Source organism: Miniopterus schreibersii (genome assembly GCF_964146895.1).
Source record: "Miniopterus schreibersii genome assembly, chromosome: 2".
NCBI lineage: Eukaryota > Metazoa > Chordata > Mammalia > Chiroptera > Miniopteridae > Miniopterus > Miniopterus schreibersii.
In genome coordinates this window covers 28,512,853-28,527,669 of record NC_138102.1, presented here as the reverse complement: position 1 = coordinate 28,527,669, position 14,817 = coordinate 28,512,853, and the positions used below count along the sequence as shown (strand labels likewise).

The following is a 14,817-nucleotide window of genomic DNA, read 5'->3' as shown; positions in this document are numbered from 1 at the left end:
ATTTTTATGATATTGTTGACACATATATTTTTAATGTTAGAATGAAAGCATTCATCCATTATTTTTTCCTTCATGGTCTGTGCCTGTGGTGACATTTGTAGATCATTTGCCTTAAAAAAGTACTGCTTTCAATATGGCAGCAACAAAAAATACCGTGTTGGTTTAAAAAAATAAAAAATCCTGCCCTCTGACTCCTCTGTACCTCAGTACTTTGCAGTTACTTCACTTTATCTAGTGCACACTCTCTTAGTATATTAGCCATAACGAGGTCCTGTCACCTATTTGCTACAACTGTCAAGGATTTCCTCCCTCCATACTCCTCATTCCAGGTGCCCTCCTCACCTCCTGCTTCACAGCGGAGACTATTCACAGGGTTTCCTGGCACCCCTCTCTTCTACCTACTGCCCCTGTCATCACCTGGCTCTGTTCCCACACACTCACCTTGCGCAAACTGAAGCCATCTGTCTCTGTCCTGTTGACCCTGCCACAGCTTCTGAGGTCAATGATTTCTTTAGTCAATGGTAAGAAGTGCCTTTTAACTTACCACTTAGGTAAAGTGGTGTCGCACCCCCTCTCAGAAATCCTCAGTTCTACACATTACCTACAAAATATTGTCACGTTTTGTGAAATGTTGTGTAAAGTTCTTTAATATCTGACCTGTTCTACCTTCCAACACATCCTTCAGGTTCCCTCCTCTGCCCATTCTCTCTCTCTCTCCCTCCCTCTCTCTCTCTCTCAGTTGACGTTCAGTATTACATTAGTTCCTTGCATGCCACTCCCCCAAATGTGAAGCAGTCTCCTCACATTTTATTGCTTTATCTCATTTGTTCTTGACTGTCCTCTTCACCTTTCCAAATCCTTCTCACCCTAGAAGGCCTAGATCCTTTGGCATCTCCAAAATCATGTTTCTTCTGATCCCTTCAGGTAGAATAGATCCCTGCTTTTTCCCACTCAGGGTTACCCTTACTCCTACTCACCCCTCAAGTCGTTCTGTTCTGTGCTCTGGTTAAGGGTCGTTCCCATTCGCTTGGAGCTTCCCAGGAGCAGAGGCATTGCTTTATTCTTCATTGTATTTTCCAGTGCTGACCATAAATATTTCTTAACTTTATTTAATTGATGCTATATAAAGCACATTATGCTATTGGTTTGGCTCAGGGTGCATATCCTCACTAAACAGAATTTCTGCTTTGATTCAGAGAGTAAACTTCAAACTTATAATGTAGTTTTGAAAAATGGATCACAATTTTCTTCTCCTGCCTCAGATTCCTGGTTTCAGTAAAACGTCCAGTGAACCATATTCTCTAGAAGTAGACATTTGTCTTGCTTGTCACTCTACTCCCCCCCCCCACCTTTGACACCCCTCCTTCACATAAGTCCCAAACCCTTTGCTGTGCCCTGCTCCTGGACATATTGCCAACTATCTGCTGATCTAGTTGCCTGGAATTCCAGCTTGTGCCCAATCTTGGATTTCCATTCTTACTTCCACCTGTTTGGATTTCATATCACTCTAACAGTGCTTTCCCACACCTACTACCACAATTTCTAATACAGTATTTCCCTAGCCAGCTGAAGACTTTGCTATTGCTTGTGGTGTGACCCAGTCTCTAGCACATGACACCGCCCTATCCATAGGTGTGTCATTTTTCAGGTGCTGGCCCTAGTCTGCCCAGTCTCAATGAAGCTAACCTTTCTCTACAGAGTATTTGTATACATAACAGGAAGATCAGTTGAGAAGCCTTGTTATGCGATGGTAGGGTTTTGTGAACTTCCCTGAGCAACTAACTCTCTGCTGTAATTGGAAAAAGTGTATAGTGATTTTCTAATCATTTTAATTTAGGAATCATGTATATGTGTAATCAATTACACCATACTGGCTCATTAAGATTTCAGATGAGAGTAGCAATCACTTCAGAATTTGAAGTTCTCTGGGTTGAACTCATTCCACTGGGTAGTTATTTTTTAATCTATTCATTTTCATTAATAAGTCACTTGTGATTATATTGATCCCTCTTTCATGATAATTCCCAGCCAGGGATGATTTTGCTTCCCAGGGGATGTTTGGTAATTTCTAGGGACATTTTTGGTTGTCACACTGGGGAGGTGCTACAGGCTTCTAGGGTACAGACCAGGGATGCTGCTAAAATACCATGATGCATAGGACAGCACCCACAGCAGAGAATTATAGAGCCCAAAGTGTCTGCAGTTCTGCTTCAGTAATGAGCTATAATTAATAAAATCCTTTGGTGCCTCAGAAGTACTTCTGTATTACTTGGGGTTGATGGCAATTTCCTCAAATTCACCGTTCATTCTATATAGTTGGTTATGAATTGATCTATTGTGGATGGGCAGCTACCTGGATGTTTTCCTCATAAAATTCCATCCAATCTCTTCCCTCCATTTGTATGTAAAATAAAATATAGTCTATGGAATTCATCTGACACTTGATTGTGTCTTATATGTCTGCTAATCCCTTTTTTGCATCCCTGCCACCTCACAAATGAAATACAAACTCTGTCTTCTGTAGCAGCTCAAGGAACTCATTTACTTTTCTTTGTCCATATACTTCTCTTTCCCCCATTGTTTCATCAAACAATTTTCAGTTTCTAGAAAAGTTTCCCTTCTTTCCTCCAATACTTCTTTGCTGAATTTTGCTCACTTTTGTTCTATGATGACATATTTCTTCATTATCATTTTATCTCTTTTGCCAGCATGTTTTTTCTTTTATTAAATGGAAATGCAGCAATACTTTGTTTTCCTGTATTTTCTTAGAAAATTATTATTCAATTAATGTATAACTGATGATTATTTCAATCCATAAAATATAACAATTGTAGTTTATTACAATAAATATACACAACTATTTTATTCAAGGACAGAACACACAACTTAACTACTTTGTGTTGACCTCAATAGGTTTACCTGAAGAAGAGGGATTCTCCAGGTTGTCCGTGAGTGGGACAACGACCTCAACATTTCAGAGACATAGAGAGAGTCACACCACTCAGGTAATGACCCCCAGATATTCATATATGCCATGAAAACTGAAATTAAATTATGACAAGAGATTCACTAAGGTATGACCAAGAATATATTTTTTTACTGGACTAGAGAAGGAAGTTACTGTCACCTCTGCCCTAAGTTTCTCCAACTCAGCATTCTTCTCTGTTCTTTATCTCAATTGACTCCAGTTTTCTCTTGGTTTAAAAAATAATAATTTGTCCCATAAAAATAAAAATTAATAAATGGTTTTTAAATGGAATATTGTAGACATAATTTATGTTATAGGTACTTTAAAATCACTCTCAGGGGAAGATGATATTAAATTTACTGCGTGATGTTAATATGTTTTCCACATTTGACCTCAGCTAAAATAGGGGCACTTTAAGTGACAACACATGGAAACAAAATGCTTGAAGCACCTGTGGTTTTATAGTATGCCATTATATCTCAGTTACTACTTCCAAATTCCATGTAACCAAATTCATTTAAAATATGACATGTGATCAGACCACAGTGAAATAGAAATGAGATGACGGTGCACAAAGCTGTGTTTCAGTGATTTCACATATATGCTTAATGTGTTTGGCCTTAAAAAGTTTACCAAAATAAAGATTATCATTTCAAGAAAAAAACAACCACTAGTGTTTTTAGAAAGAAAAAGGATTTATATAATATAATTTAGTGTTTTAAATTTTACTGTTTTCAATAATTATCTTCAAAAGTAAATGACTTTGCATTCAAGGTGTTGTACAAACAGCAATGTATCAGACTTTATTATCCACATACTCAAAGTATAGCAAGGGATTCTTATTTTGTATGAAGTTACCACACAACTTTTATTATTTCAAATATCTGCATAAAAATCTTTCAAAATCTCAGTCAAGTATCACATATTTTTGTGAAATCAACTATCCAGGTAATGATCAGCTTGCATCTGAATATTTGGCATTATATAGGCACGGCCTTATTATCAGATGAGATTTTTCTAAGTAACACTGATGAGGTAGTGAGAAAAATCAATAATTTTAATCTTAAAAATAAATCTCACAGGAGGTAATCTGCTGAAATCGTTTACACTAATATATAGCCACTGAAATAGAAAATCCTGATTGTTTATAATAATAGATTGTCCTAATCTCCCCTCTGTTCCTTAGAGGTGCATTTACTTTACTTGTAAGCAGTGTAGATGTTTTACCTAAGATAAGTCACAGGGGACCCTACTTGTTATGAACATTGGTTTGATTTTTATTACAGAGTTGACTCCTTACATTAGAACACAATGACAGGCCATCTGACATCCTTCCCAGCATTCCCACTACAATGTGGTTCATAGAGAACAGGGTTAATGTTGAAAGAAGGTATATAACATAAGCATCTCTGTAACTTTTCCTCTGATCTTTCATGGACTTGGCCAAGAAGCAAAGTGAGATGGGAAAGGTCATCAGAAATAATTTCCCAGTCCTAGTTTTCAATGGAGGCTTGTTTTCAAATGCAAACATCTCTGCCTCCGGTTATCTAGTAATGCTTTTTTTTTTCAAGGAAATGGAAAACCAGGTTCATTTTATTCCATGCAAAAGTGTGGGTATTCTCATGGTAGGACACATTCCTCACTGTTGAAAAGCTATATAAGTTATGTGAAACTATGCACTTAATGGCCACACATCTTTCAGCATAAATGCCTGTTGTGTGACATTTATAGAGGAAGTATGGACACATACAGGCATATTGCATTTTAGATTTCTTACTAATGCAATTAAATAGGATCAGTTGGACTGATTGGACATGTAACAGTAAAATTAAATGTTGACTAAAAAATTGAACAATCTCTTTTGAGGATGTCTATATTTTAATTAGTATCATCAGTGATTTTAATAAAATCTTTTTAAGGAAGATAAAATGTATGGGCATTACTGTAGATAAATAAAGCAGGAAATAGATTTAGTAATTTGCCCAAGGTTATAGGAAAAATTCAAGAGTGCACAGTTTGAAAGGATTTCAACATTGTATGTCCTGTTTCTGAGACTGAACTTACCATAACCCATTAAAAGGAATGCAGGAGTCATTCAACTTTTTTATAAAATTTGAAGAATTTTTGGTTAAAGAAAAAAATCTAAGTAGCCTGTGTACATTTCTGATATGTTATTTTAGCTGCCAGTCACATATTAAGTTTCTCACCTACCACAGTGAAATTTTAAGGGGAGAGACTCCTATTTTTCCCTCTCCTTTGACAGCTAGACAAATACATGTGAGATGGGCTCAGGCAATCTATTGACCATGGATTATGGAGTGAAAGATACAATGAAAAGGACAGACTAGATGTCACCATGGGGGCTCTAGCAGAGATGTCTCCCTCCAGCAGCAGCAGACGTTGGTCAGCGTATGTCTACGGCAAACCACCTTGGTTTGTCCAAATTACCTGATCCTTCCTTCTAACTTCATGTCATTCTTTTGCCTTCCAATAAAACTAACTGTTAAGATATCCAGAGTAAGTTTTCATGGCTTGCAAATAAGAATTTCGACTGGCACTAATTTGATAAATAGTAGTTACTTTCCTCATGGTACTGAATATAAAAAATGTAGCTTATATTCAGTTGCATCATGATTTTTTCTTAATTTTATTAATTTGCAAAATATGGTTTTACATAAAAGTAGTAAAAATTAATTTTACTTAAAATATTTGAAAATAGTGAAAACTGAGACATTAACTGTATCGCAGATGTGGCTGAGTTCATTTATGCTCCTTATGTAGGTTCAGTAGGTCCATGCTGTGAACCAAGTATAACATTCGTGACCTTCCAAAGCACTCAGCATGGGTAAAACCAGCAGTGAATGTGTGACGTCATGGGATTCCACATACTAGCCCTGGAGAGGGGCTTTGCGGCGCATCCCAGTACTCGTCTGGAATTTCATAGGTTATAGAGGCCACTTCAGATTGGTTTTAGAATTTGACAGCTTTTATAAAAATAATATGCCATTTACCTACTGGACATTCTATGAGATGTAAAATAACTTTTTTAAAAAAAATTTGGTGCCATTTTGCATGATGCAAGCCCTTAGAAATAACTCAGGGGCCAAAGACTCAGCAGTGAATGAAATACTGAGAACATCTTCCAGCCCAGAATGACTTCTTAGCATTTTTTGCTGTGATTGCAATCCTCTGCTGACGCAGAAGGCAGGTAACCTGACACAGGAAGCCCATGGATTATAAATAGAGCAAAAGCATGAGCAGCACAGGAGGGGTGTCCTAAAGCCAGGAGGGTACCAGACGGGGTTGGATAAAATAAATGTTTAGTGCTTGCCCTTGGCATAAAATTGCTGGTTGCACATCTGGTTAGGGGTCCACACTTGACATTGAAAAATGAGATGTTTTCTTTTTCCATTTGAGCACAGTTTATTTGTTTTTATATTCTCATTTTAACTTTACCAACTTTCACTGCATGACATTTTATTCCTCACAGCTGTCTGTTCTCCACAGTAATATTGTGTGGTTTATGATCTTTGATTTTCATTATGGGCATTTATCATATTTCTTGCCAAATGTTTTTTATATTCATTTGTTTTTTAAAGAGCATAATTTTTTTTTATTAATATCCGTCAGATTCAAATGTTCATTGTGAGAAATCATTGATGGTGTCTGATAAAATAGTGGCATTCTAGCACCCAAGAGCTTAATATATATCTAGCCCACTCCAGAAACAGCTGCCAATGAAAGCCATAACATAATCAATATGCAATTGATCCACATCAAGAAACAAATTGTTATGTGGTTTGTTTTACTGAACAATCAAAGAAACCTTTTTGTAATGCAACATATCAAGAAAATGAAGAGTTGCAAGGCACTAAATAAACCCAATGCCTTCTTTCTGTATTCATTTTATTTGTTACGTAGACTGCTTTGAAACATACTGTGGCATGGAAAAGAAAGTGTGTTAGATAAAATAACTAAATCTAAACATTTAATTTAATCATTAAGGGATAGTTCTAAACATATGGTAGGCAGTGAAAATTAGATAACTATTTCAAAAGGAAATATATATGTATTTCATTTAGAAGCTACAGACAGAGATCTAGCATAGAAGCTCTTTCACACAGCTTAAGTTTCTGGGAATCAATATGTACCACTCACGACTTCATATTATGTGCAAGAGATGAAAGCAGTGAATTAATTTGATGGTATGAGTTAAATGGCAGCATTTTCAACAGAGAAGGGGCATATCCTATATAGATATATAGAAAGTTAGAAAATAGAGAAACAAAACCAAATCCTATATTTTGTATTTTGTCTTTCATAAAATTGCGCCATACATATATCCTAAATGTATTCAAAAGCATAGAGTTTTCCTAGTGAAGACATTGACTGTTATCAATGAAGAAAATTCAATTTAAAGAAACATTAAAAGAATGAAAAATGAGAACTGTGATATGTTTTTAAAGAGAAGAAAGGTCTTTGATATCTCTGCATGCTCACCTTCCAGATGGGCAAGTTGCAATTAGCCAACACTATTGCATAAGGGAGGGAGGAACAATGCAACTGAGAAAATGTGGTTAAGTAAAAATTCTGGTTAATGTAAGAATTTCAATATTAATTCAATTTATTTTTTAAGACGAAAGAAACCAAACACCTAAGTATGAATTCCGTATCTGTTATTTAATATGTGGGTATAGAAGGTAGTAATTATTTTTTAGATTAATTAGAGAGAATATATGTAACATGTCAGGCATGCTGCCTGCAATATAATGAATGCTGAAAAAGTGCTTGGTAGTATTATTATAGTATTCCTTTTTTTTAAGGTCAATATTCTGAACATCAATTCTGACTCTATTAGTAAGATGCTAACTAAAATATGTAGGAGATTAGGTTGAATCAGCAGGACCCAACATTTGTCTGGGATTTTGATAAAGTATGTATGTCATGTATGTGATTTCTCAAAGATATTTTGTTATGGACTATTATAAACTTAGGAAGAAAACAACAGTGATTGGTAAACATCCAACTTCAATAAATTTGATAATTTTACCATATTTGTTTTGGCAACTATCTTTAGAGAAATATATTTCCCAAGTCCTGATCTCATTCCTGCCTGCCACGTGGAGGTGAATCCCATCCTGAACTTAGTATATAACCCTTCATTGCACTTTTAAAGCTTGTCATTTTTCCCTCCAGTAATGTTTCAGGCTTGATTTGCTCTAGGACCCACTTGTTTGTCTTTCTGATGGCCCAGGGTCATGGTAGAGCTGTCCTCCAGCACCATATTTCAAATGAATACATTTTCCCCCTATCAGCTTTCTTCACTGCCCAACTTTCACATCCATACATAATAATTTGCAATATGCCCTAACCGGTTTGGCTCAGTGGCTAGAACATTGGCCTGTGGACTGAAGGGTCTGGGGTCCGATTCATGTATAGTACTTTGGTTGCAGACTCGATCTCCAGCCCCAGTCAGGGCCCATGTGGGAGGCAACCAATCGATGTGTCTCTCTCACATCAATGTTCCTCCCCTCCCCTCCCCTCCCCTCCCCTCCCCTCCCCTCCCCTCCCCTCCCCTCCCCTCCCCTCCCCTCCCCTCCCCTCCCCTCCCCTCCCCTCCCCTCCCCTCCCCTCCCCTCCCTCTTCCACTCTAAAAAGCAATAGAAAAAAATCCTCAGGTGAGAATTAAAAAATAATAATAATTGGCAATATGAGGGTGTGAATGATCTTAGTCTTGGTTTCTCATGACACCTCTTTGCTCTTGGTGATCTTTCCCAATTCTTCCATTGCTGCTCTTTCTAGTCTCAATCTTCTTTTGACTTTTTGGCTGCAGTCACCATTTGAATTGATGATGGAACGAAGGAAAGCAAAATCTTTAACAATTTCAGTATCATTGTCTATATTAAAGTTGTATATTTCTCCTGTAGTCATGATTTTTGTCTTCTTGATGTTCAAATACAGCCCTGCTTTGACACTTTCTTCAGAAGTCATTTCAAATCATCCCTACTTTCTGCCAGTAAGATGGTGTCATCTGCCTATCATAAGTTATTGATATTTATTCCATCAAATTTCACTCTTTCCTCTGAGTCTAGTCATTTTTCAAATGATATGTTCTGCATACAGGTTGAAAAAATAGGGAGATAAAATTCATCCTTGTCTGACACCTTTGCCTATAAGAAACCATTCAGTCTTTTCATATTGTGGCCTGACAGTGGCTTCCCGCCCACGATACAGGTTACTCATCAGGATAGTCCAGTGCTGAGGTACGCCTATTTCTTACAGAGCAACCCAAGCTTTTCATGATTCATGAAGTCAAAGGCTTTACTGTAGTCTATAAAACATAGACTAACCTTCTGAAATTCTTTGGAGCACTCCAGTATACAGAAAATGCTCTCAATTAGAATCCAGCTTAAGCATCCACTTTACATGCATGGGATATTGGAACAATGGTCTTATAGTTAGTGTACTCCTTGGCATCTCTTTTCTTGGAAATTAGGATGTATATTGCAATGCGTCCATTCTGTAGGTCATCGTTTTGTTTCCACATTTGTTGACATACTCTTGTTAGGATTTTGGCAGATTCAGTCTCTGTGGCTTGAAAAAAATCTGTTGGTATCCCATCTACTCCTGGTGCTCTATTTCTTCCCAGTACTTTCAAGACTGCTTTCACTTCCCTTTCTAGAATTTCATCTTCTTCCTCCTAGTAATCCTCAAAGGTGTCTGTCATCTTTTTGTCTCTTCTGTATAGCTTTTCAAGGTTCTGTTTCCACCTTTCCTTTATTTTCTCCTGATTAAATAATGAGCTTCCTTTTTGGTCATTCAACATTCCTAGTCCAGGTTTGAATTTCCCTTTTATTTTCTTCAATCTTCTGGTAGGAATCTCTTGGTTTTTGTTGTGGTTCTTTTCTATCTCCTTATATTGACTGTGTAATAGTTCTTTTTTATCTATACATGATATCCATTAAAAAACTGTTCGGGACTCAAATTCTGCTTGTATCACCTTTCACTTTTGCCCCTCGCCTGTCTTTAACAATATTTAGTGTTCCTTCTGTCACCCATCTTGACCTTTCTTTCCTTTTTACTTCTCGCGTTGTCTTTTCCCTTTCTTCCCTAATAATATTTCTAGTTTCAGGCCACATTTCTTCTAGTTTTGGTTACATAAGTTTAACAGTGCGAATCTGTTTCTTATGTGAACCTTATATTCATCAGGAGTGTTATTTACATTATATTTTGGCACTACGGCTCTTTCAGTGGTGCTCTTTGTCAGCTTTACTCATGTTTGATGTTAACAGTTCACGGTCAGTACCACAGTCTGCTCCTGGTCTTGTTTTGACAGAGAGAATACAGCTTCTCTATGTCCTGGTTCCAGTTACATAGTCTATTTGATTTCTGTATTGGCTATCTGGTGATGTCTATGTTACAGTCATCTGGTTGGTTGAGGCATGTGTTTGTGATGGACAAGTTGTTGGCTTCACAGAAATGCATGAACCAATCTCCTGCTTCATTCCTGATCCCTTGTCCAGATTTTCCAAGGACATTTGACTCTGCTTTATTTCCTACTTTTGTATTCCGATCACCTGTAATTATCAGCATGTCTTGTTTTGGTGTATGATCGGTTTCTTCTTGAATACTTACGTAAAAGCTTTCAATTTTGTCTTCTTCAGCCCCTGTACTTGGAGCAGACTCAAATGATAGTTATGTTAATAGGTTTTCCCAGAAGTCTGATTGATATTACTCAGTCCAGCCTTGTATTGTGCTCCCTAACTGCCCGTGCTACATCTTGCCTCAGTATTAAATCAATTCTATTTCTTCTGTGTTTGTCATTTCCAGAGTCCAACACCCTGTAGTTGCCTGACTGGAAATGTCCCGCTTCAATCCATCTGAGTTCACTAACACCAAGCACTGCAGTTGTTAGGTGTTCCATTTCTTGCTTTACAGTTTCCAGTTTACCTTGGTTCATGCCTCATGCAGTTGTCGTGTGGTGCAGCATCGTCCTTTCCTTTCACCTGTGTGCACCTTGAGCTCTAAGCGTCTTTCCAGCTTTGGTCTAGTTGCATCATTGACAACCATGCTCTTCATACTTGTCTTCTGCTCTTCCCTGGTAACTGAGTGCTGTCTGACCTGGGAGTCTCGTCTTTCAGCACTATTTCATATTTCATTTTGGACTGTCTGGTCATAAGATTTTCAAGGTAAAGCAGAAAAAAAAAAAAAAGAATAAGGGAAGAAAATGAAGCAGTGGTTTACCATTGACTTCTGTTGAAGTGTGTGCGTCCAAACCACATGTGCTTGAGTCCATGGTGCTGCAGTCGCCAAACTCCTATAAAGTGTAATCCTCTGCTATTGACCTTTACTTTATAGCTGTCACATATATTACATCTACATATGTTGATTATATTCTCCCAGGCAATGTTAAAACTTTGCTCTCAAGAGTCATGCATGTTTTAGACAACTTTAACGGAGAGAAATCATCTTTTGTATTATCCCATCACCATTTCTGTGGCTCTTTGTTCCTGGATTTTCAGTCCCCTCCCACTATCATTCACTTCACCCTGAAGACCTCTTTTTGAATTTTATTGCAGCAGGTCTAGAAATTCTCTTCATTTTCTTTAATCTGATAATGTCTTTATTCTGCTTTCATTCTCTAAGTTTTGATTCCCTCCACAATTCATTTGCTTTTGTTTACTTTTTTAAGTCCTCAGATCGATGTTTATGTATTTTATCAAAAGTTTTAGTTATAATCAGTGAGAGAAATAAGCTGTAGTGGGCTTGCTTCATCTTGGCCAAGCTTATATATTTACCACACATAAATTTATAATGTTATTAAGTCAAATCAATTGGTCCTTATCTTTTTTTTGTTGTTCTGTTCAAGAATATCTTTCTTATTGAAAAGGAAAAAAGAACCTCTCTTACCCTGCTGCTATAAAGATACATTTCCACATATGTATTTTTAAAGTTTAGGTTTGTTTTTTACAGTGAGGACTTTAAGCTATCTGGAATTTGTTTTTTGATAATAGTGTAAATTAACAATGTAATTTTACATTTTTCTGTACTGATAACAATTTTCCACACCTTACACCACATAGGACCAGGCTGCTGACTTCCTCCTAATGCTGAGTACATTGCCAGAAATGGACTGTTCTCCACATTTATCACTGGCCTTCCAGATGCTTCTTTAATATTACTTTCCTCTTGATGGCCTTCCTTGAGCACCCTTTCCAAGCAACATAAGTAGTTGCCTCTATAAATTGGTTCCTGTGACTCTATAATCCAAATCTCTTTTATACAACTCATTTTGTTGTATTATAATCTTGTATGTAGACCCTGATAAACTTCTGAATATATAGAGAACACATTGAGTGCATCTTATTTTTGTATTCCAAACACAAAGCACTTAATAAGTTGCCAGCTCTGTGTAATTGTCAACTAGTAGCAGCTTCAAAAGAATTAAGAGAAAGCAGACTGATAGAATATTCCTAAATTTATCAAATATTATATTTCACTCCCATGTTAAAAATGTACCAGTAGACTTGGTAAATAAGATCACAGGCAGTTGCATCGTTGATTAGAGGATATGAATGTCACATTTTATATGGTAATTAGGTTCTAAAGTTGGCATGTAATGTGAAAGTCACAATAAAAATGACTGACTCTGGAAGATCCCTTATATTACCCATAAAGAATGATATACATGGTTTTAATGGTTTTAATGTATTGCAGAAGATAAAATAAAGCACATAATAATATATATATTTTGAATTCTAAGAAAGTAGATTGCATAAAATTGAATTTTCAGAGGTTCATTTATTCAGTCATTCAACCAATACTTATTGAGGATCTGTGTGCTAGGCACAGATCTAGGCATTTGGGATACCTTGGTCTAAAAAACAAATATCCTTGCCCCCATGGAGTTAAATTCTAGCATGGGAAATCAAACAATAAATGATATTTAAGCAAAATGTATAATACAGTTAAAGGTAATATAGTCATCCTATCTTATTTGTGGTTTCAGTTACTTGTGGTCAACCACAGCCCTAAAATATTAAATGGAAAATTCCAGAAATAAACAATTCAAAAGTTTTAAATTGCATGCTGTTCTAAATAATGTGATGAAATCTTGAGCTGTCCTCTCCATCTCACCTGGGACAGGATTCATCTTTTTGTCCAGCATCTCCCTGCTGTAGACTCTACCACTCTACCTTCCAGTTAGTCACTTAATAGTCATCCCGATCATCAGGTCATCTGTTGTGGTATCGTAGTACTTGTGTCCAAATAACCCTTGTTTTACTTAATAATGGCCCCAAAATGCAAGATAAGTGATGCTGGCTATTTGGATATGTCAAGCAGAAGCCATAAAATGTTTGTTATGTATCTTCAAAAGGTCAACAGTAGCCTAACACTACCTCACAGTGCCTGCATTGTTCACCTCACTCTGTCTCATCATGGAGGCATTTTATCATCTCACATCATCACAAGAATGGGTGAGTACAGTAAAATCAGGTATTTGGAGAGAGAGAGACCACATTCACATGACTTTTATTATAGTATATTGTTCTAATTGTTCTATTTTATTAGTACCATTAATTATTGTTAATCTTTTACTGTACCTAATTTATAAATCAAATGTTATCAAAAGTATGCACGTATAGTGTTCAGCGCTATCTGCAGTTTTAGGCATCCACTAGGGGTCTTGGAATGTATCTCCTGCAGATCATGGGGGGCTTCTGTTAAATTATTTTTTAATAAGTAAAACAGGATAAGCAGGAGTAGGAGTGACAAGAGTGGTATGGAGAAGAATGGGCTGAGTTGTAATTTTAAACCAATTTGTCAACAAAAGCTTCATTGAGCAAAAATAAAGTAAGGAATTCAGGGAGGGAGTTGATGTGAATGAAAAACATTTCAGGTAGGAAACCAGCAAAGGCCCTGAGACAGAAGCATGTGCGAATTGCAAGACGGCCAGTGTTGCTGGAGTGAAGTAATTCTACTAGATGTTTAGATGAAGGGAAGTTGAAATTACCTTTAATTGTAAAATGTTAATTCCAGAAAGGTGATACTTTTAAGTTATAAACTACAGAAAGAAGCTAAATATAAAATCAGCAAGAGGCTAAATATAAAGTATCAGTTATGACTATATTGCATTTTCTTTTTTTAAAACTATTTACCATTTTTGGAAGCTTTAGTCTGCTTAGAATATAGTAAGGCCTGGCTGGGCAAGGCTTAGCGGTTGAACATTGATACAGGACCCAGGGGATCGGGGTTCAATTCCCGGTCAGGGCAGGCTCCATCCCCAGTCGGGGGTGTACAAGAGGCAGCCGATCAATGACTCTCTCATCATTGATGTTTCTATCTCTCTCTCTCCCTCTCCTTTCCTCTCTTTGAAATCAATAAAAATATATTTAAAAAAAAAAAAAGAATATAAGTAAGGGGTAAGTATTTGCCTTTTCTATAAGTGGAAAATATGAGGCAAATAGCTCTGTTACTGGTCAAGATAACAGAGAATTGGAAGAGACACACCTGGGAACCTGGACCCCTGATTTCCTGACTTCTTAAGCATAGTGTCTTGTACCATTGCGCTGAAACAAAATCAGCTAACACTGGTTAAAGAATTTGCTTTTTTACTTTAGTAGACCTTGTAGACCTGATTCTTCCTTGATTTCTATGATTATGTTATTATTTGAAACTGTCATTTTGTTCTGACTCTGTCAGAATAGGTTCTAAAAAAGATGAACTGTGACATTGCAAAGAAGTGACATGAAGTCAATGATATTAAAAGCCTAGAATTTGAAGCCCAAGTGGATTTAAATTAATTTTATACACTAGCAGGTGATCTTCATTATCTATTTTTAGAAGGA

At 36.6% G+C, this 14,817-nt stretch overlaps 1 protein-coding gene across 2 annotated transcripts in view; it reads left to right on the top strand.

Annotated features, from left to right (window-relative positions):
• The window catches only part of MYO16 (myosin XVI), a 474,768-nt gene that overhangs the window by 443,713 nt on the left and 16,238 nt on the right, over positions 1 to 14,817 (top strand). For both annotated transcript variants that reach the window (XM_081128844.1, XM_081128843.1), the window contains exon 34: positions 2,914 to 3,005. In XM_081128844.1, the coding sequence (XP_080984970.1) occupies positions 2,914 to 3,005 (92 nt within the window). The remainder of the gene's footprint in view (positions 1 to 2,913; positions 3,006 to 14,817) is intronic.